Genomic DNA, 21,045 nt, shown 5'->3' on the forward strand with positions numbered 1-21,045 from the left:
AGTGCTAGGCCTTTTCCACCACTGAGCATGGTTAGTTGTTTAGTCATTCTGTGCAGGGGGAAGAACAGACTAAAGATAACCCAGGGCCTGCTGATTCCACACCACTCCGTGGGGCCATTTCACAAACCATAGCAATGGCCCAATCAAAAGTCTGAGCATTAGAGAGGCCTTTAGTACTGATGCTGTACAGTAACTCAGGAGCCTGGAGCAGAGCTTGCCCCCAGCAGGGAAGAGGGGAAGCCTGTTAGGATGGCAGGACTCCTCCCACGTGATGTTTCACTGAGTCCCGCCTCCTCTCAGCTGTTCCTAAGCCCCACCCCTGCCCTCGTGCACCCGGAACCTCTCTCTCGACGGTCTGCTGCAGGTAGGAATCTTTTCCCCCGTGCACCACTGCGGGGTGCCCGCGGCGGTGCCTGACTCCCTAGTCCGTGGCCCGGTTCGTGAGGCTGTGCTTCCCCTCCACCCTGCGCTCCAGAGCCGGCCGGCCGGGGGGAGAAGCCGAGGTCAGGGTGGGAAGCCGTAGGAGATCCGCGCGCCTGGGGGGCGGGCAGTTTATCAGGCAGCGCTTAGGGCAGCCCCGTTCAGGGAGGAGGCCCCCGGGGTCTTTGAAGGTGAGCGGCGGGGACGGAGCGAGGCAGCGGCCAAGATGAACCTGGAACTGCTCGGTGAGTGGGCGCTGGCGCTTTACACCCCCCCCCCCCGGAACCCCCTCTGCTCCCCTCCGCCCCAGGGGGGCGGCCGCGGAGACGGCGGGGAGGGGCCCCCTCGGTGAGGTCCCCGGGGCCGGGTCCCGCCTCTGGAAGGGTCCCCCGGTGGGTGTGCGGAGTCCCGAGGGCCTTGGGGGCTGGGCTGGGGACGGGGGGGGCGGTTCCTGGAGGGAGGGGGCGCGCTGGCCTGGGGAGAGGCTGGAGAGCGGGGCCGGCGCGGGCTTGGCAGGGGGGAAGGGGCCCCTTGTCCTGGAGAGTCCAGGCCCCACGAGGTTCCTGGGGCGGAACTGTCTTCGCGGGGGGCCCGGGCTTTATAGTGGGGAGGGGGCGGCTCAGGTCTGGTCCCCTCGGGTGACACTTGCTGGTGTGTTAGCGTTGTGCGTGGCCTGCGTTGTGCTGCTCTCGCTGCCCCTCGCTTCTACATCCTGCCCCTCGCCCTGGGCAGACGCAGAGACAGCACCTTGCCTGGGTCTCCCCCCGGAGGAGCAGGCAGCGCTCGTGTGTGCGCAGGCCGGCAGGCCGTTCCCACCCTCCCCGCTGGCCGGGGTGTGCAGCAGGTGGAACTTTGTAGCTGAACTGCGACCCAGAGTGTGGGGTTGTCCTCCTTTAGACAGCAATAATTTCTCATCTCCCCTCCCCTCCTCCCATATAGTACTTCCGTTTTATTATTCTGAGAAATAGTCCCATATTTGGAGTCTGCGAATAGGAAAAACAGATTTTTGAAGCAAAATCATGGAGCACCTGTTACAAAGAGATGGGGAGGCAGGAAGCTGCCTGTTGGAGGGTTTTGACAACTGTTTGGGGGGCAAGAGTGCTTTTGATTCTCCTCTTTAACCCTTTTGTCTTTTCGCCTGTCACTTAGCATGGGTGGGAGCAACTCTGAAACAGGGTTACCAAAAACTGGAAAACCTGGCTAAGAGGCTGGGTTGACATAAAAAAAACAAACAGAAAATTCTAATTTTGCAGTACAGAAGGACTCAGACTACTTATGCAGGTGGATGAGGTGTCAGCCTGATGGTGGTACTGATGCAAGCATGCTCTCGGTCAGTTTCACCAACACAGCAGCTCATTCATGTAGCCAGAGTCTATGCAGATTTATGAAACCTTGGGTTGGGGGGGGGAAGAATCTTATTTGAGAACTGACAGCAACACTGGGACAGGCCTCGATAGTTGGGTAAGTCTCATTACATCTGGGGTAAAACTTGAAGACCCACAATGATATATGCATGATTTATCTATGTTCGCTTAAGACGTGATCTTGCTATATGTAGAGTGCCCTTATTTCTCATTGACTGTATTAGGAGTTTAGCGTGCTTGTAGGATCAGACCATCAGTGTATTTGTAAGCCTAATCTATTAGAATAATGACAGCAGACTTGTGTCTAAATGGAAACAACATGGGATTGTTCAGTATGAAGTATGTGATTTTTATAGAATTTAATTAAAGCATTATGTTTCTGTTTTGTTGCAGAGTCCTTTGGACAGAACTATCCTGAGGTAAATCCTATTTTTTGAGAGGTCACTCTGTCTTTAGTTTTTGTTGGATTACTGACTTGATTTTCCTTGTGTTCAGTTTTAATCTTTCTTGTATCATTTAATTGTTGTTTTTAAAAAGCCAAAAAAACAAGGCAGTTGTTACAGGGCTATGCTTAATTGAGTCTCTAAAATAGGAAAGTCGTCATGCTTTGCAAATATATCCATCCCAAAGTTAGCTGTGCTAATGCAGCCATTGTGCATGTCTTGTTTGTAAACAGTCAAGTGGAGTAGGGAAGAGATGGCTGTGTGGGTATAAATCTCTACATTGAGTAGTTCGGTCTTCTTTGAGAACCAAAAAACTATTCATTCATGAACTTGTTACTTCTATATTATCATCAAATCTGGCATCAGGCTATTTGACTTTGAAATCTATCAGGTTAAAATTTGTGGCTCCCAGAATTCATGAAAAGTACACTGCTAGTTTAAAACTTGGATTAAAAATAAAAAGTAGTCTCTGTCTGTCTTACATCTGTGCTGGCTATTTGTTTTGTTTTGTTTGCCATTTGGCTTGGAGAAGGGGAATTTTAAATATTTTCCCTTTTCCGCTTCAAAATAAATTGTGAACATATTTCTGTACTTAGTGAGCTTTAGAAAATGTCCTTTTAAAAGCAATTTCACTCCTAATAGTTGGGCTTAAACCTGGTTGAGTGTTCGTTCAAGATCGGGCTACTGATCATCCAAACATCTGACTTTTGGTGTTCAACTAAAATCTCAGGTGGGAGCTCATACATTTTGCACTTAAGGTTTAAAAGCAGGTAAAGTAAAGTGGGCACAAAGCTTGAAAACAGAAGTTTGGCTTCTCACTGTCTCTTCTGCCATTGTTTATTTCCAGGAGGCTGATGGGACACTAGACTGTATCAGTATGGCTTTGACGTGTACCTTTAACAGGTGGGGCACTCTGCTTGCAGTGGGCTGTAACGATGGCCGCATTGTCATCTGGGACTTCTTGACGAGAGGCATAGCCAAAATCATAAGTGCCCATATCCACCCTGTCTGTTCTTTATGGTAAGAAATTATTTTAGAGGTTGAATGTGAGTTTAAGTATTATGACATTTCTGTACTAAACCAGAGTTTATTGGAGTCTGCTAAGGGATTATCGTATTCAGTTAATTAAAGCCTCATTCCTTACCTCTCCTCTGAATTTCCTAAGATTCTCTTTCAAGTTCAGAGATTCTCCACCCCTTTGATGTTGGACGCCACACTTTCCTCTCCGGGTTCCTTTGCCTTATTTTGCCTCTTTTCTCAATAGCTGTGAATGGCAGCCCTTTCAAATTTGATGTATCAAGACCACACTATCAAGAATGCACTCCTGTAATCTAAAAGAGCTCTCTTTTTGTTGAGATGGCACTTAAAAACAAAGAGTTTTAGAGGATACTTTTTCATAAAGCAACTTCATTCCAAGCTTTCATTCTATTCAGGATTATAATCTATGTATTATCATAATATTTCTGCTTTGCTGTGAATGGAATTTGGTCAAATCGGTGCTTGCTATGGGCCAGATACTGTGAAGTGCCGGCCATTCTCAAGACCCACTGAAGTCAACATACAAAAACAAATAAATGACTATCGAAGCCAGTGCTTTGTAGGATCTGATCCTCTAAGTGAGTTTTAAAGAAATGATGTGCATTTCTGTGGAAACACAAGGATAAAAGCTACTTGGAGCTGTCCAATAGACAGTTTTATAATAGCAGCTCGTAGTTCTAATAGACTAGTTAAACTATTTTTTTTGTGAGCATAGGTTTTGTGTGTTTTTTTTCCTGAAAGGTTAATATGTTTCTCTTCTCTTGCAGCTGGAGTCGAGATGGTCACAAATTGGTGAGTGCTTCAACTGATAACATCGTATCACAGTGGGATGTTCTGTCTGGAGACTGTGACCAGAGGTTTCGGTTCCCTTCACCCATCTTGAAAGTTCAGTATCACCCCCGAGACCAGTAAGTTGTATGGAAGAGATCCCTTCTTAGGAGTCTTTTATGAGCTGAATGAATGCTCTCTTCCCTATGGTTGTATAATCATGAAAACATGTTTATTAGATCTTGTAAAAGGATTTTCTAAAAACCTGAATGTTGTGTCTAGTCCACCAGATGCTCTCCCTTTAACGTGTTAGCAATGTGAACAAAATAAAAATGTTTTTGTTGTGACTCTAACCTGCTGAAAAATAGTTTTGGGAAGTGGAAGAGGTTAAACAAAAGGATGTGTGTTAACAATTTATTTACAAATTTCTTGTTGAGTTGGCACAATTGATGTATAAACTTGGAAAAACATCCATAAAGAGATGTAAACAGAAAGGAAAAAATAAACACCAGATCATATTGTTTTACGATTGAATGCAAGAATCAGTCAGGACAAGAAAACAAAGATATTAGGGTTTTTCAGTTAATATCTGTTGCTCATGAATGCAAGAGAGAAGTCAAGGAAACAAAAGAACTTGTATCATAGTCAGCCACAATATGGCCCTGCTTTTCTCAAATTCCTTCAACCTTTTTCATACTGGTAAATGTGAAAATTGGAGACTCTAGGGAAAAAAGACAAACTGTTAAACCTTCCTTTTCTCCTCTGCAGAAACAGGGTTTTGGTGTGTCCCATGAAATCTGCGCCAGTGATGCTAACACTGTCTGATTCAAAACATGTTGTTCTACCCGTGGATGACGACTCTGATCTGAACGTGGTGGCCTCTTTCGACAGGCGAGGGGAATATATCTATACAGGCAATGCCAAGGGGAAGGTGAGATGACACTGTGCTGATGCTCAGTGAGTGAAATAGTTAAAATAATGCAGTTCGTGGTCCAGGTGTCTAACCCTTCTAGGGATGAAGTCCTTTGTTTTGGCCTGTGAGGCATGTTCCCTGAGAGCTTCTTGAATCATTTCTATTATAATGATGCTGACCTTCCTTGGTAAAGCACTTTGACTCTATCTTTGAAATCTATAGATGAAAAATGCTATTTAAGCACTCTAAGTATTACTTGTATTGCTACTGTTTTTGAGAAGATTTTTAGGGGTCTCTCTTCCTCTAGTGCACATAAACTGCATGATAAAAGGTGCTATAGATGTATAATTCTTATCAGAGGTACTCAGTAATGTACACCTGCTGATTTAAGCCTCTCACTGTGAGGTAGATATTCTCCCTATTTTCCTGAGAGGCAGCATGGGGCATAGAGTGGACAAGTTCCTTGTTGTTCAAGGGCACAAGAATTAGTTGCAGAAACAGGAACTAGAACCCAAGAATTCTGCCTTAGTCCTCGGCGCTATACCTAGGTTAACACTTGCAATGTGAGGCTGTGTAATGAAGATACTGATTATTTTCTGTTTCTTTAATCTTCAGATCTTGGTCTTAAAAACAGATACTCAGGATCTGGTTGCTTCCTTCAGAGTAACAACTGGAACCAGCAACACCACAGCTATTAAATCAATAGAATTTGCCCGGAAAGGAAGGTGAGTAGGAGGAAAATTGGAGGTGAATTGAAAAGTTTTAAGATGGATGAATGGATTATAAAAACACTAACAGAACATATGTTAATCCGTATAGAGACAGACGTTAAAAGTAAATATATTTCCTTTCCAAAATTAGTTGCTGTGGGGGATGTGTCAACTATATAATTCAGGGGCAATCCTAACAGCAATACACTGTCTGTTATGTAAATAGAAAATATGAAGAGCTGGACATATGACAGAACCGTGTGTTGGTTTCACAGTTCCGGCTAGGTTTTAAAGGATAAATTTACTTTTGAATTAAAAGTGGGAGAAATAGAAGGAGGGGAGATTAATACATCTCTGGCATATATATTTTTTTCTGGTTAGTGTAGATTCATGTTATAGGAAATGTTTTGTTTATATGGGGCCCATACCTGCAAAGTGGTGTGTGCCTTCAACTCTCATTGACTTCAAGAGGGAGTTGTGAGTGCTCAGTATCTTCTAGATACATGTTGAATGTATAATTATGGTATTTTTCATGTTAGTTTAAGATTTAAAAAAAAAATACTTTTTTTAAAGTCCTTGTTTCAATGTAATGAACTCTCTTCTAACTGTGTTCTCCTTCCCACAGCTGCTTTTTAATAAACACAGCTGACCGAATAATCAGGGTTTATGATGGTCGGGAAATACTAACCTGTGGGCGAGATGGAGAGCCTGAGCCAATGCAGAAGCTGCAGGATTTAGTAAACAGGTAGGAAGCAGCAGAGAGATTGGTGGCTTGAGATACAAAGCTACTTGCTTTGATGTAGCATTCACTGCTCGGTGTGTTCAGATAAAGAATTGATCTCATTCAGGGTGGCCTTTGGTGTAACAAGGCTTTTAAACAAACTATAAGGCACAGGTTTCAAATGAATAAAATAATTCAATGAACCTCTCACCCAAGAAAACCTAATAACCCTTTCCCATGAAACCTTCGCTAGAATCCTGTCTTCTCCACATTTGCTTTGTTTTATGAATGGATCACTTGATGATTACCTGTTCTGTTCATTGCCTCTGAAGCACCTGGCATTGGCCACTGTGGGAAGATGGGATACTTGGCTGGATGGACCTTTCACCTGACCCAGTATGGCCATTCTTATGTTCTTATGTTTTTAATTCCCTTGCATGCAGGACACCGTGGAAGAAGTGTTGTTTCTCTGGGGATGGGGAGTACATAGTGGCAGGATCAGCACGGCAGCATGCCCTTTACATCTGGGAGAAGAGCATTGGAAATCTAGTGAAAATCCTCCATGGGACCAGAGGAGAACTGTTGCTAGATGTAGCAGTGAGTGTGTCTCCCATAATTTTTCTGTCAGTTATAATTCTAACAAACAAATGTTCTTAATCCACTTAAAAGTAGACTTTCTTTCTCCCCTTCTACCATCTGAATAATTCCAGTGGCATCCTGTCCGACCGATCATCGCTTCCATTTCCAGTGGTGTTGTATCAATATGGGCTCAGAATCAAGTGGTACGTATTTTACAGATTAATTTCCATAGGGAATAGTAGCCAGTTAATTCTCTCTGGGCGGGTTGTATTTTGGGCATTCTGGCAGGCGATGCACCACAGAATTTTCTTTCCAATATGTTACTGAATTAGGTCTTGAGTGAGCAAAATCCTTAAGTGTGTGCTTAACTTTAAGCACAGCAATTAACATTAAGGGATTACTCATTTTCTTAAAGTTAAGCCTGTGCTTAAGCACCTTGCTTAATCTGGGCCTTATTGCAGAGCCTGAATTTCTCAGATAATGGGGGCAACGTCCTTCTCAATTTATTATTCGCAGATAACAGATCTGAGAACATAATCACAAACAAAAACGGTGAAACAGAGCATGCATCCTTCTGGTTATGGGAGTCCTTATCTATGTGCAAAGATTCTATTAGATTTCAAGGGATGAAGGAAATAAAAATGACCAGATGACCACAGAAACTCACTTTTCCAGTGTTGAGTCTGCCATGTGACTATGAAGCTCAAAGAGGGGCTGGTCTTGTGACAGTCCATGTGGTTTGGAGGATTTTGGGGCAGAGCTAGAGATATCTCACTGCAGCTGCTGCTTGTTTGCACAAGGTAAAGTTCTCTTTGAATTTGCGGTTTAGGAAAACTGGAGTGCCTTTGCGCCTGACTTTAAAGAGTTGGATGAAAACGTAGAGTATGAAGAGAGGGAGTCAGAGTTTGACATTGAGGATGAAGATAAGAGTGAGCCAGAGCAGACAGGTAACATGTAATGCGAGTATGCATGTAAAAGAGGTCTGGCTATCAGTGCCATTGTTTATTAAATAATTCCTATGTCTGGATACATAGTAAAATAGAAATTAAAGATATGTGATTAAAAGCAGTGGTAGCGAAATGATAGATGATAAAACAAGCTAGGATTATTGGTCATAGGCAAAGCAACACGCTTCACTTATGCTTTTGTTTCCAAGGTTTATATCTGACATCCAACACTTCCTGTAAAAAATGACTTGAGCACCTATGATTCATAGGCCATACAAAGTGAAATACCTCTGCACAAACAAGATAAAAGCAGTAAGCATACATGCAGTCAACCTCTTGGAGGGGGTCACTATTATTAGTGGGAGAGGAAATGTTGAATTTCAAGCAGTAACAATGACAGGTTTCAGAGTAACAGCCGTGTTAGTCTGTATTCGCAAAAAGAAAAGGAGTACACCTTCACCACTTGGTGGTGCCAAAAAAAACCACCAGAGGGAAAGATATTTAAACCAACAAAGGGTAGGAGCTTCCAAATGACTTATAAAATTCTGCCATTGCCAAACACTTTTTGTGCATGTTTTGTAGCGCATGCAGTGTTTAAGATTACTTGATGTCGGGGCCTTTTCAAGCATAATCATAGATTCATAGAATTGTAGGACTGGAAGGGACCTCGAGAGATGTTCTAGTCCAATCTCCTGCACTCAAGGCAGGACTAAGTATTATCTAGACCATCCCTGATGGGTGTTTATCTAACCGACCCTTAAAAGTCTTCAATGATGGAGATTCCACAACCTCCCTAGGCAATTTATTCCAGTGCTTAACCACCCTGACATGAATTTTTTTCTAATGTCCAACCTAAACCGCCCTTGCTGCAGTTTAAGCCCATTGCTTCTTGTCCTATCCTTGGAGGTTAAGAAGAACAATTTTTCTCTCTCCTTCTTGTAACAGCCATTAATGTACTTGAAAATTGTTATCATGTCCCCCCTCAGTCTTCTCATCTCCAAACTAAAGAAACCCAGTTTTTTCAATCTTCCCTCATAGGTCATGTTTTCTAGCCCTTTATCTGTGTTTGCTGCTCTTCTCTTGACATTCTCCAATTTGTCCACATCTTTCCTGAAATGTGGCGCCCAGAACTGGATAATGTGGATAATATTGGAATTGAGAATGGAATCAATTTTGTTATGATTTTAAAAAGTTGTTTAAATGGCAGCAAAAGGCATTTAATGGTAGTTAAGTTATTCTTATAGATAAATTAAAAAAACGACCTATTTAATCACCTGCAATCTGTAAAATAATTTAAGTCCATTTTAAAACATGATATAGAAAATAGTAAAAACTTGAATTTTTTACTCATAAACCTGTATTTTTAGCACTCATTGTAAGATGTGGTTTATGACTAAATAGAACCAAACTTATTTTTGACATACTACCCTGTAATTTAAGATCGACCTACACTAGGAAAATGCTCTGCCATTTGCAATGGGCTCCCCCCATTTTCTCCCTCAGAAAAAAATGGTTTGGCTGCTGGTGTAGATAAGGGCTAACCCTTTGCAACCATTACAAAAAGCATGCTAGACACCTGAACCTGTCTGCTTACCTGATTTTTACAGATTCCAGCTTCAGTCAGATTAACAAGGTTGTATTTTAAAACATTGTTGCTGCTGGATTACCCAGACACTTAGGGAAGAGGTGAAAAATCTGCTTCTGGTGTATTCAAGGGAAATGCCCTAGGTCTTTCTGCCTAACTTCAGGATTCCAGATCTCGCATGGTAGACATTCAGGCATCAGCTAAAGCTTCCTAAGGAGAGGTCTCTGTTTTCCCTATCAGGCTATATTGCTCCATTTCTTTGTTTTTCAGGTGCTGATGCTGCAGAGGATGAGGAAGTGGATGTAACCAGTGTAGATCCTATTGCTGCCTTCTGTAGCAGGTAATTTTTTAAAAAAAAAACTGGAAATCCCAAATGTGTGCCCAAGATTCTCTTTGTAATATATAAATTGCACTCATTCTATATGTAACACATGGCTGTGTTGGGATTTTGCATGTGTTCCCAATAGTGTTGAGAGGAGTTACATGTCTAGAGGATAATTTACTGAGACCAGACTATATCTCGGAGGGTACAAAATGATTGTATTCTGCAGTCTTACATGCTGCACTAACAAGGTGTAAAACCCTAGCACTTCACACTAAAGCTCAATCTTTAGTTGGCCTTGAGAAGCAATAAGATTATAGTCCTATCCCATTGCTCTCCCCTGTTGTTTTCCTCCATATCCCTGACAAACTTCTAAAGATACTTCTATTTCTACCTTTTTAATTTGCCTAATCTTCAAATCTCACATCATAGCCAACGTAATTTCAATCCAGGGAGACTTATGGAAATCCATTAGCACAACTTTGGGTATTGTGAGGAACACTGTGCCTCCTAGGGGTTAAATGCCTTGCCTCCACAATACTTCACCTTCCCTTCTCAATCTTCTTTGTTGTTGGCAATACATATTTTATTCTCTGGAATATTCTGGTAACTGTGTAGTGTCAGTGTATGGCTGGTTTCTGCATGAAGCAGCCACACAGTCTTACTTTAGGGCCCTAGAGAAAAGCATATTAAATGTGCATGTTTTAAAATGAAAATATTTTCTCCTTTACAGTGATGAAGAACTGGAGGACTCCAAGGCGTTGCTGTATTTACCTATTGCTCCTGAAGTGGAAGACCCAGAAGAAAACCCTTATGGACCCCCACCTGATGCTGTCCAGACCTCCCTAACTGATGAGGGAATAGGCTCTGAGAAGAAGAGGCAGTCATCATCTGATGGACCTCAGCCACCAAAGAAGAAACCCAAAATGACCAACATTGAACTGCAAGGAGTACCTAATGATGGTGAGTGAAAGCTGCCATCATTTTAGTGCCCATTCTGCACTGAAGATGGGTGTTTCATCTTTGCAGCATTCCCAGCTCCCACCAGTTTCAAGACCAGGTGTTACAAAATCAATCTCTGATCATGCTAATAGTCAAAAACCTTTATGTTGCTTTTGATAGTAGTCGTCTTTGGCCATCACCCTGAACCAAGTTCTGTTATAACTCATATTCTTTTACGAATGAGTGAAGTCATTCTAAAACAATGATTTTTAGTGTTCTTTGTACTTCATTCATTCATTCATTCATCTGCTCATTTAGCCAGAGTGGGATAAATTGGAAGAGCTTTGCCATTAAATAAGTCAACTTCTATCTCTGCTAGCCCCCGTATTGAAATAGAATTAGAGCCTAGGCCTACACCAACAGAAATGCAGCATTATATGACATTAGGTAAAGGTGGCAAAGCCCAGGTATATTGGAATTCATAAGGAGGACCAGGAATAGCAAAATACATTTCTTCTGTGTTTGTGCCACGGTATTTTGCCTCAGAGGGTCAACTTCTGCTAAAACTGAATTTGTCTCCTTGATAAAAAGCTGATCTGCATCCTGTGGGAAAGTGTTCTCTCCCGCTGCATTGATCTAGCTGTTGGAGACAGTGACACTTAGGCCAATGGTGGCTGCAGTAATCGTTGTCCTAATCCTAGTCTCTGTTTGCGCTCACTCCTCTGATTTCATGCAGCCAAAGTGATTGGGGTGTTTCTTATTTCTTGAAACGACTACACTGATCCATCTCTTTTACAGATTTAAAAAAATGTTTTTTCCTTCTTATAAATCCCGTCTTGTGACATCAGAAATGTAAGGGGAGTGGCGGGTCATGTGACTTCAGTTTGCCACTCCAACGGCTAAAAGGCATATGCAAGTATTTCAGGTGTATCTGTCTCTTTGCAGAAGTCCATCCGCTGCTGGGTGTGAAGGGAGATGGTAAATCCAAGAAGAAGCAAGCAGGCAGGCCTAAAGGATCAAAAGGTAAAGAGAAAGATTCTCCATTTAAACCGAAACTCTACAAAGGGGACAGAGGTGCTTTACCTCTGGAAGGAGCAGCGAAGGGTAAAGTGCAGGCGGAGCTGGGACAGCCTTTGACAGGTAAGGACCCAGCGTGAGCGTCGTTGGCTTGCTTGGTGGCCTTGCTTTGTACAGACCCTGACTTGATATAGTCTGACCACTTTATCTTCCCAAATGGCATTTGCTCACTAAGTGTTTAGCTGCTGTCAAGGATAGGCAAAATTTTCCTTTCTTAAAGTGTAAATGACTATATATTGAACACAAAACCAAAACAATGTACAAAATCAAAACACACACCCCATTGCATATACTGCAACTAAAGAACATACAGGATTTTCTAATATAATATAATATAATTCAATGTTTTATGTCAACACCAAAAATGGTGGTAGTGGTTTGATTCTTTAATGTAGCGTGTGACAGCTCTTACATTCATAATAGGCTTCAGTTTGCCAGTCAGGGCAGTTGATTCTTGAAATATGTGTTTGGAAAGAATGTAAGTGGTGGAGGTTTTTGAGGTGCAAGGTATTGCTCCATGCCATCATCAGTAGTGGTTGGTATGCCAAAGAACCTAAAATTTGCATAAGCAAAATTTGAGAGAAAGGGGAAAAACTGCTAGCAGTGGCTGCTTTCCCTTGGTTGCAGACGCTTAGCAGTGCAAAGACTATTGCTGCATTTTAGAAGCTTCTTGCTGACTTGATTTTTCTGTTCCTTGTTTTGGTATATAGTACATTTTAGGGATTATCTCTGGTTCTTAATTAAATAGGTAGCTTTCATGTAACACTGTTCACCATACAAGCCCTCCCATTCAGTACACACGCACACACACATTCTGCAAGGAACTAACCATTTACCATGAAGTAATTTATTAATATTCAGTGGATTTCCACAAAAAAGTATTTTTTTTTTGTTGAGGATAAAAGTATTTTCCAGTAACTTTGCTTATGAAATCCTTTATTTTTTCCACCTCTGGGTCTCTTCTGAATGAGCAGCAACCAAAACTCATGTTTTCCTTACTGTATCAGAGTACTGTCTGTGTCTTAAATGGTTTCTGCCAAAATATATACCTGTAACTTTCCATTAGGTAAAAGCTTAATTTCCTATAAAGAAATGTTAAGATCCTCCTTTTAGCAGATGTACAACACTCTGATCTGGCAGGGGAAGATGAGCTCTACTTCAGCCTTTATTTCTTAAAGGATATTTTAAAAAGGACACTGTCAAGAGCAAAATTAATTTTCTCTTATATGTGTGTTGTAATTTCATTGAATTCAGTGGGAGTTGTATTGCTGTAAGTGAGAGCAGGATTTGCTGACTCTGTCTACATTTTTTGGGTCACTTTCTGGTTCCTGTGCATTAACATTAGGTTGTGTTTGGCTTACCTACGTATGGGGGTTTAGCTACTTGACAATGCCCTTTTCAGCTGAAATTGACTGAAAGCAAAGGTCCGCGTTTGACACATGCTGTGGTAATAGATTGGGAAGCTGCTCTTCTACCTGCATGTTTGGAAAGGCTCATTTAGGTACAGAAAAGCAAAATATGAATTGGAGTTTGCTGTGTTGAGCCCCATTTTCTAGGTGTGTTAAAGTAAGTTAAGAGTGATGCACAGAGACCCAAAGACATGATTGATTCATACACAAAATTTTGCACATCCTTGAGCTCAGCAGCTGCTGCTATGGATTTTAGGCTGTCCAGATTTGATTTTTTTTCCCCCTCCCTCTCCACACTGCTGGTCCTATGTTACCCACCTTGCTCATTGTCCTTCCTGCTCTGCTCCTGTTATGTTGCTTGTATTGGTATCAATAAGTGCTTGTTCTTTGCATATGAGGGGATATGATATCAGAAATTTGTCTACCTACCAGGGCAAAATCTGTCCATTGGGTGTGCAGCTTGGCTGGTTTTTATTGTTGCTATTTAATCTCTTGATGTACTGCACCCTCCAAAATGCTTGAAATTAAACTGAAGCTGTTAGCCCAAAACAAACTTGACACTATGCAAAAATTACTCCTGATGATGATGTTGAATGGCTTCAAATGTCATCCTCATTTTGGCACTTTAACGTCTCTAAAATTATCCTTGATTGCCCAGGTAATTAAGCACCATACATTTTGTTTTAAAGCAAAAATATAGTGTTAAAGAGTATCTGGGTTCCGAGGATTCTGAATTACCCAGGCAGGCTTCCATTGCACATCGTCACTGCACCATGTCGTGCTGGAGGAACCAAACAAATATAAGAATGAGTGTTTGCAGAATACCGTACATTTTTTTCTTTTACCACACTGCTAATTAACATAACTGTATTCAGGCGGCTATAAATGGAAAAGCATCATACACTGTTCACCATTCACCACTATTTGCAAACAAAAGAAAAAAACACAAGTTGTTCAGTGCTTTTAATAAATGTACAAGGTGTCTAACCTTTGAGCTTCTGTGCCAATGTAGTCTACCTGTTCCTAGGCAAGTGCCATTATCATCATTAGCAGGTCTTTTCCAGATACTGTGTTTGTGCAGTCATGCAGGTGTAGCTTTAGGAATATGTTTGACTTGCCTGAGACATTTTTTGAAGGCGGATCACAGCCTACATTTCCTTTGCAGCTTGCCATCAGTATTACTTCCATCTCCTCTATAATTTCCCTGTGTGTATTTTGAATGCAGCAAAAGTTAAAATAGGCTCCTTCTTCCTTGTTCTTGCACATCATTATAAACTCATGGATATCAAAGCTAGATGGAACCATTATGGTATAATCTGACAACCTGTAGCACCCCGGCTGTAGAATTTCACCCATTATTGTTGTTGATGTTGGGATGTGCGCACCTGTATGGCTTGTGTGAAACGGTGGCTACAGGGCCAGTGGAGGCCACATGCTTTTTCAAAGAGCCTGAAAAATGGGGGCTCCTCTCTCCTAAGGAGTAGTGGATTTAAATAAATAAATCTTTAGTCATTCCCCCACTAACTTTAGCAATCTTAATGGATGTTAATGGGCAGTGGAGTCTTTTTATTTATTTATTTATTTATTTTGCTTTGTGCTATCAGTATGGATTTTATTTTTTCATTAGTGTTATTTCAGATGTTCTTGGGCATTAAGCAGTTAATTAGTATTATTTTTACACAGTATATATCTTCTATTAAGATCCATGAGTGCAGTGTTTCTCAACAACTGGTCCATGGACTGGCACCGGTCCCTTAGATCTCCCTGACACAGTTTAGGAAGGCAGCAAGCTGGTCCCTGATACCAAAAAGGTTGAAAGACACTGCATTAGTGCATGCCTCTGTGGAGTCATATGGACTTACTAGGCCTGCTCATAGATCCATGTTAGTGTATCTCAGAGTAGGATTGAGGTCAATATGAGGAGAACGAACTGGTGAATCAAGTTGATGGAGTAACCGGAGATGCCCTCCACAGAGGAGCATGCACTCTTTCAACTCCTAGAGCCCTGTTATCTCAAACAGAAATGTTCAGGCCTACCTTCTTTCTCTTCTTTCCCTTGTCCACCCTGTATTCATGCATGTTCCGTTAGGCAACCAATCTTTTCTTGAGGGCATTAGTGTACACCACTTGTGGATAGTCACCTTCAAACACAGCCGGCTTCCCCTCTGCTTCAGGAGTCTTGCCTGCTTATAGTCTAACCCACCATGCAGAAGCAGACACTTGGCTAGCGAAGACTGATTTTTACCATACCTCCTGCTTAAAGCCACTAATTTCTTGCAGTGCTGCTTTGTGAATTAGTCAGTCAGTTGTTAAAACAGCAATGCAACATGCATACTTCCTCTGGAAGCTGTTTGCTGCACTGCCGTGATGCATTCCATCTCTGCAAGTCAGCTGCCTGGGATGCTGAGCCCAGTACAGATGAAACTCTGCCATTGTGCTGCCCAGTCTGAGAGTAAATGCATTTTCTTCAAGTGAAAATGAGGTCTCAGTATAAACAAGCTCAATTGCCTAGGCCCTTTGATAATTTTAAGACTGAAACTGTTTAAAAAAAAAAACAAAAACGTTTAAATCCAAAACGAAGTGGAACTTGTGTTTGAGTTCGGTTGTGTTTTGATCGGAGTTTGGGGATTAATTAAAGTCCGAAACTTAAACCTGGTAAGTTTGCTTAAGTTCCTGCAAAATGAGATCAGAGTTCCTCTAGTCCATATCTGGTATTTCTGTACATGTTTAGGATTCTGTGCACAGACAACTTAAGTGGTGGTATAATCACCAAACCATTGTCTGTCATGCTTCTGAAAAGTGTCACGCTATATTGAAAATATCATCATCTGTTTTAGCCTGCTGTTCTGGCAATGTTAGCATATTTGATGGCCTCCAGTTGTTTGGGTTCCCTGATGATGAAATATTTTTCACCTGTCTTTGATCTCTTTAGCAGGTGGTGCAATCTCAGAACTGTTATGAAGACATTCTGCTTTCTCTTCCTCTGTTCTTTCCTATGTTGGCACCATAATGTGGAATATGGACAAGGTGCTCAGTCAGATAATGGACTGACTTTAACTTAATACAGCAACCTGATTGCTCGTGGATGCAGGGAGTGACTTTTATAAGAAGTGAATTATGGAAGAGAAAATGGCCTGCATTCCTTCTCCTCAACCCTCTCTCTCACAAACAGTGTAAGATATTGACTTTGGAGATTTGCAAAGAAACTGTGTGGATTGTCTCCTTGTAGTATTTGCTAAAGTGAAGTACCCTGCTTTCCTCAAGCTAAGAAATCATTTTCCGTTTGTTTCTTTCAAAGATTTTAGTTCTGAAACTGAAGCATGCCAAGATTTTTATTCCCGGGACCATGTACCCTCTGACTATGTATTCCTAAGAACTTCCACTTAATTAACTCTCATTTCAGTGAATTGTTGTGTGTTTTATTCTTTCTTCTGTGCCATCTCTACAGTACTTCACAGTGAGTTAAAAGAAAATCTGTTAATATCTTCATACACGCACCCCTTTTGTACCACCACTGCGGGTTGTGTGCAAGGTCTGATGCCACGTCATCAGGCAAGGATTTCGGATTAGGAGCTGAGATAGTCTCTGACGTCTACAAAGAATGGTCACTTTATGTAGTGGTTTGTGCAGGTGAAAGATGCCAGCTTCATGACACTGTTTTGTTGGTAGAATTGGGGAGGGAGAAGATAGAAGTAAGTCTAGATAAAAGACCCAAGAATTTGACTTTGTTGCCTTTAGGCTGAGGTATAAAAGGTTGCATTTTGCTACTTCATCTCTTTGCCTGCAGTGTTGGTTCTTTTTATATTGTCATGTCAGGTACCATAGTGTAGGCAGCTGGCTCCCTCTTTTGCTGACCCATTCTTGCAAGTGGAGAAGAAAGAGAACCCCATCTTTATCTCAAAAGAAACGGTAGTATAAATATTCAGGCTTTTTTTCAGTTAAATATCGAAGACCTTGAATAAGAGCCAAGAAAAGCCAATCATGAAACAGTAACACGGGTTTAAGAGCCAAGGATCTTTATATATTGATTTATTTCCCCTGGTGAAATAAGGGGAGGAGAAAGATGGAGGTTTGTGTGTTCTTTCAAAATCTCAACCTTTCTTCTTCTTCCCGTGTATGCTTTAATTCCCTTGTCCCCCCCATGACCTGTATAATGCTGCCACTGTCTTTCTGTGCAAGCAGAACTAGATGGCAAGGTCTCTAAAGTCAGTCAGCATTGTTCCTTAACAACTGCCCCTGCTGATGATTTAAGTGACATTGATTAATATGTACACAGAATAGCTAAGTTATAGAACATGTACACTGGGCATTGTTGAGGTCAGGCTCAAGCCACCATTTGGAGTGTGCCACAGGAATGGTCAGGAGAGAACTTCTTGCAAACTAGTAGAGATAGGAAATTAGGCAGCAGATGTCTTGCAAATTATACTCCTGGTCCTTCAGTGTGCTGAGTACCCTCAACTCTCATTGAACTCCGTGGAGTTGAAGGCTCCTAGTACTTTTCAGGAGGTACTCCGGACTGTGTAAGAGAGGACCCTACATAAATAACATCACTATCTTAGCTTGAGTAGCAAAAATGGACCATTGGACTAGCTTCCACACACAGTCTTGCAAAAGTGGGCTTTGGGGCTAGTTTCTGCATGCAGTCTGGGAGATCAGTTGTTAGTTTAATTTGTACAGTTTTTGTGTAATATTTTTCATAAGTGCTTACTTATTTAATACTTTTTAAACCTGTGACCGCATTAAGGGATGTCATATTTCATGGTGATAACACCTAGAATGACAAAAATTGGCAGGTGTAGTAGAATGATGCTACCTGCTGAATCGCAACCCATAAGTTGTGTGGCTGCTCATTCTTTCCATTTCAGATGTAGATGACAAACCACAGGTGACAGATACACACAGAAGTCATTGAAAAACTGAAGTTTAACAGTACCATCTCCCCCAGTAACCTCCTTGTATTCTCAGGATTATGTGGGCTACACACATCTGAATTTAAGGTGATCCTTATTCAGTCCCTGAGCTGAAGAAAGTCTGTTCTGCTTGAGACTTAGCAGATGGGACATCATAGAGATTCTCTTTCTCCATCCCTGCCTACTTTCCGGGTGACACTAGCAAGTTATTGGACGTTTTGTGCAACAAATTAAAATAAAGCTTTCAGTCTTAGTGCTCCTCATTGCTCAGGGTGTGTTACACTTGCTCTTCAGCTACTTTCATTTATTTCCTTGGCTTAGTAAATTCAGCCTGTTTTCACTGCTTCTTTTAATTTCAAAACATCCTTCATACAAAAGTGTCCACTCATACCAGAAGCCCAAGAAGTGAGTCAGGCAGTTACCTATGTTAGGTCTAATTTAAGCAAAGCAGCCAGTAGCAGCATTGGAAATAAACAAAGTTCATAAGAAAGCTGGTGGTTTTGTTCCTAACTTGCAGTCCAGTGTCTTGCTTCATTTAATGAAACTATTTTTGATTCCGCCCTCACATATTCTGATAAGCTTTCTTTGCCCTTTGAACTCTCTGGACAGTTCATTTCATACCTTAAACTCTTATGGTGTGTCTGAATCCATCACAAACCCTAATGCTGCCCAGGTGATGGCTCTGAAGATTGTCTTAACGCATATGAATTTTCATGGTCTCCAGCCTTCAGTTGTGTTGAATGCTTCTCCAATTGTACAGTGTATGTCCTTGGTTTATTTTCTTCTGTCTTTTTAATTCATTATTTTGATATCTCTGTAGTTTTTGTACAAAATGTGTCAGATAATGGCCAGTTGGTAGTCATCGCTGCAACCAGAGCAGTGATGTTAGCTTCTGTGTTTGTAAATAAAGAGGTATGTTTTATTTCTTAAACTTGTGGGTAAGTCTCTGTGTTCCTTTCATTCTATTATTATTATTATTATTATTATTTGTGTATTGTGGTAATTGTGACACTCTCTGGAGGTCCTAGCCATGGATCATGACCTCATTGTGCTAGGTGCCATAGAAACTTAGAAAACAACCATCTCTGCTTCAAAGAGTTTACAATCTAGGGATTATTTATTTTGCAGCAAGAATTTGCTTGAAAAAATTTCTTTATTTAACAAAAACAAATTCTTAGTCTAATAAAAATATTTCCATATTCTATTAAACAAACAAAAAAAAACAGTGCGAACAGATGGTCTTAAGTATGAGTTTGCATTTGTGTGCAACACAAAAGTTCCTGGACAGAGAACCTGGAAGTGAAACTGGCCATAAGGAAAAGAGAAATTGACTTAATTGAATTTATGTTCCAGTACTCTCATGCTATGCTGAGCGTAGTATCACTATTGAGAGAATGTAGAGATGGAGAAAGTGAACAGCATAAATAGAGAACAGTAAACTGGATTTTAAAAATTCTTTCAGATTTAATAATCTAAGGTAGTGGTGGTAAGAGAGGTGTAGTTATTTGTTAGCACTGTTCATTTTTAAGGAAAAAGTCAGTGTTCCTGCAATCTGATCATAGGTAATCCTGATCTTTAGTAATATCCAATACTCAGTTTGCTGGTCAGGGACTACTTTTGTTTACTGGACTATTGTCACAATACTGTATCGCTCCATCAGAAATAAATACTATGTTTACTTCTCATGACACATGATACTTGGCACTTTATTGCACCTGTCTTCGAAGACTTTCACAGCTCTTTGTGAACCATTGCTTTGGAACCATTCTCTTCTCTCCCTGCACCAACACCCGTGTATCGTAAGTGGCGGCGTCCATTTTGCTAATGTATCAATTGGAACATGAAGGTTGTGACTCTCAGACGGTCACTCAGTGAGTCAGTAACTGAGTCCAGAATAGAACCTGGGTGTCAAATTCGCAGCTTATATAAGTGGTATCTGAAGTCAGTGCAGCTGCAGCCACCTCTGCAGAACCTGGGGCTCCTGACTCCCAGACTTACGCACGAACGCTGATACTGTCAGCTCAAATGGGGCTGCCTGGCTTTACTAACTTCAGTATTCTAATGTGCTGTGGCCATTTTGGAGCTTTCTTCATCAAATCATCCATTTAAGATGCTTGCCTGGATGAGTGCGACGTTCTTTGTGCCATCATCCTGCCTCGTGGAAGGCTGGAATGGTAGGCAGGAATGGTGTCCCTAGCCTTTGTTTGCCAGAAGCAACAGTGGATCACTTGATGATTACCTGTTCTATTCATTCCGTCTGGGGCACCTAGCACTGGCCACTGTCGGAAGACAGGATACTAGGCTAGATGGACTTTTGGTCTGACCCAGTAGGGCCATTCTTATGTTCTTATGCTGGTTTATGACATCATCATTGTTTCACAGTAGCATGTGTTATGGAAACTTTAGAGACTTAATTGAGCCATGGAGGGAAGTGAAGAACCAGGTCACCTCTCTGCATATACAAAATGTCTGCTGTCCTATTAGAAAGGAAAATAGCCAAGCATATAAGTGGTTATATTAAAATATTTACCAGTTTGCCTTTAAACTCTTGATGTTCTGATGGCAATGAAGTCAAAAGCTTATCTTTGTGATCTTGGAGATTTGGGGAATGCTTTAAATTTCAAGGTACAAATATGTAAGACAGTACTTCTCACATACATGGTAAGTACTATTTTCCTATTGTTTTGTTGGCATTGTATTGGGGTTTCAAGATTTTATTATGGATTGTGTTTTATAGTTTGGGGTTGGAGAAATTCAACTGGAATAACTTCTCTTTGCTGCAGAAGTTGTTTTAAAATCATTTTTCGGTTCTCCCTTCTGCTCCCTGAGAGTTTAAATTAAAATATTTTGTATCAAATGGGGTTTCCTGTTGTTGGAGTTGAGTAGTTTAAAATGAG

At 41.2% G+C, this 21,045-nt stretch overlaps 1 protein-coding gene across 4 annotated transcripts; it reads left to right on the top strand.

The window, feature by feature from the left end:
* The first annotated feature begins 413 nt into the window (after positions 1-413).
* RBBP5 (RB binding protein 5, histone lysine methyltransferase complex subunit) lies at positions 414-19,653 on the top strand. Of its 4 annotated transcripts, none has more exons than XM_074936302.1 (14): positions 414-665; positions 2,178-2,203; positions 3,075-3,247; positions 4,033-4,173; positions 4,802-4,964; positions 5,562-5,671; positions 6,282-6,401; positions 6,821-6,974; positions 7,088-7,159; positions 7,786-7,903; positions 9,759-9,828; positions 10,544-10,773; positions 11,698-11,892; positions 16,171-19,653. In XM_074936302.1, exons 1-14 carry the CDS (start codon positions 647-649, stop codon positions 16,197-16,199), a joined length of 1,620 nt encoding a protein of 539 aa, XP_074792403.1. In that variant the 5' UTR covers positions 414-646; the 3' UTR covers positions 16,200-19,653. The 4 variants fall into 4 exon arrangements, with proteins under 4 accessions (XP_074792403.1, XP_074792404.1, XP_074792407.1 ...); XM_074936303.1 differs by having other exon boundaries at positions 16,174-19,653; XM_074936306.1 differs by having other exon boundaries at positions 419-665; positions 11,698-11,775; positions 16,174-19,653.
* The last annotated feature ends 1,392 nt before the right edge of the window (positions 19,654-21,045 follow it).

The sequence above is a fragment of the Natator depressus genome, chromosome 21 (genome assembly GCF_965152275.1).
Source record: "Natator depressus isolate rNatDep1 chromosome 21, rNatDep2.hap1, whole genome shotgun sequence".
Classification (NCBI taxonomy): Eukaryota; Metazoa; Chordata; order Testudines; family Cheloniidae; genus Natator; species Natator depressus.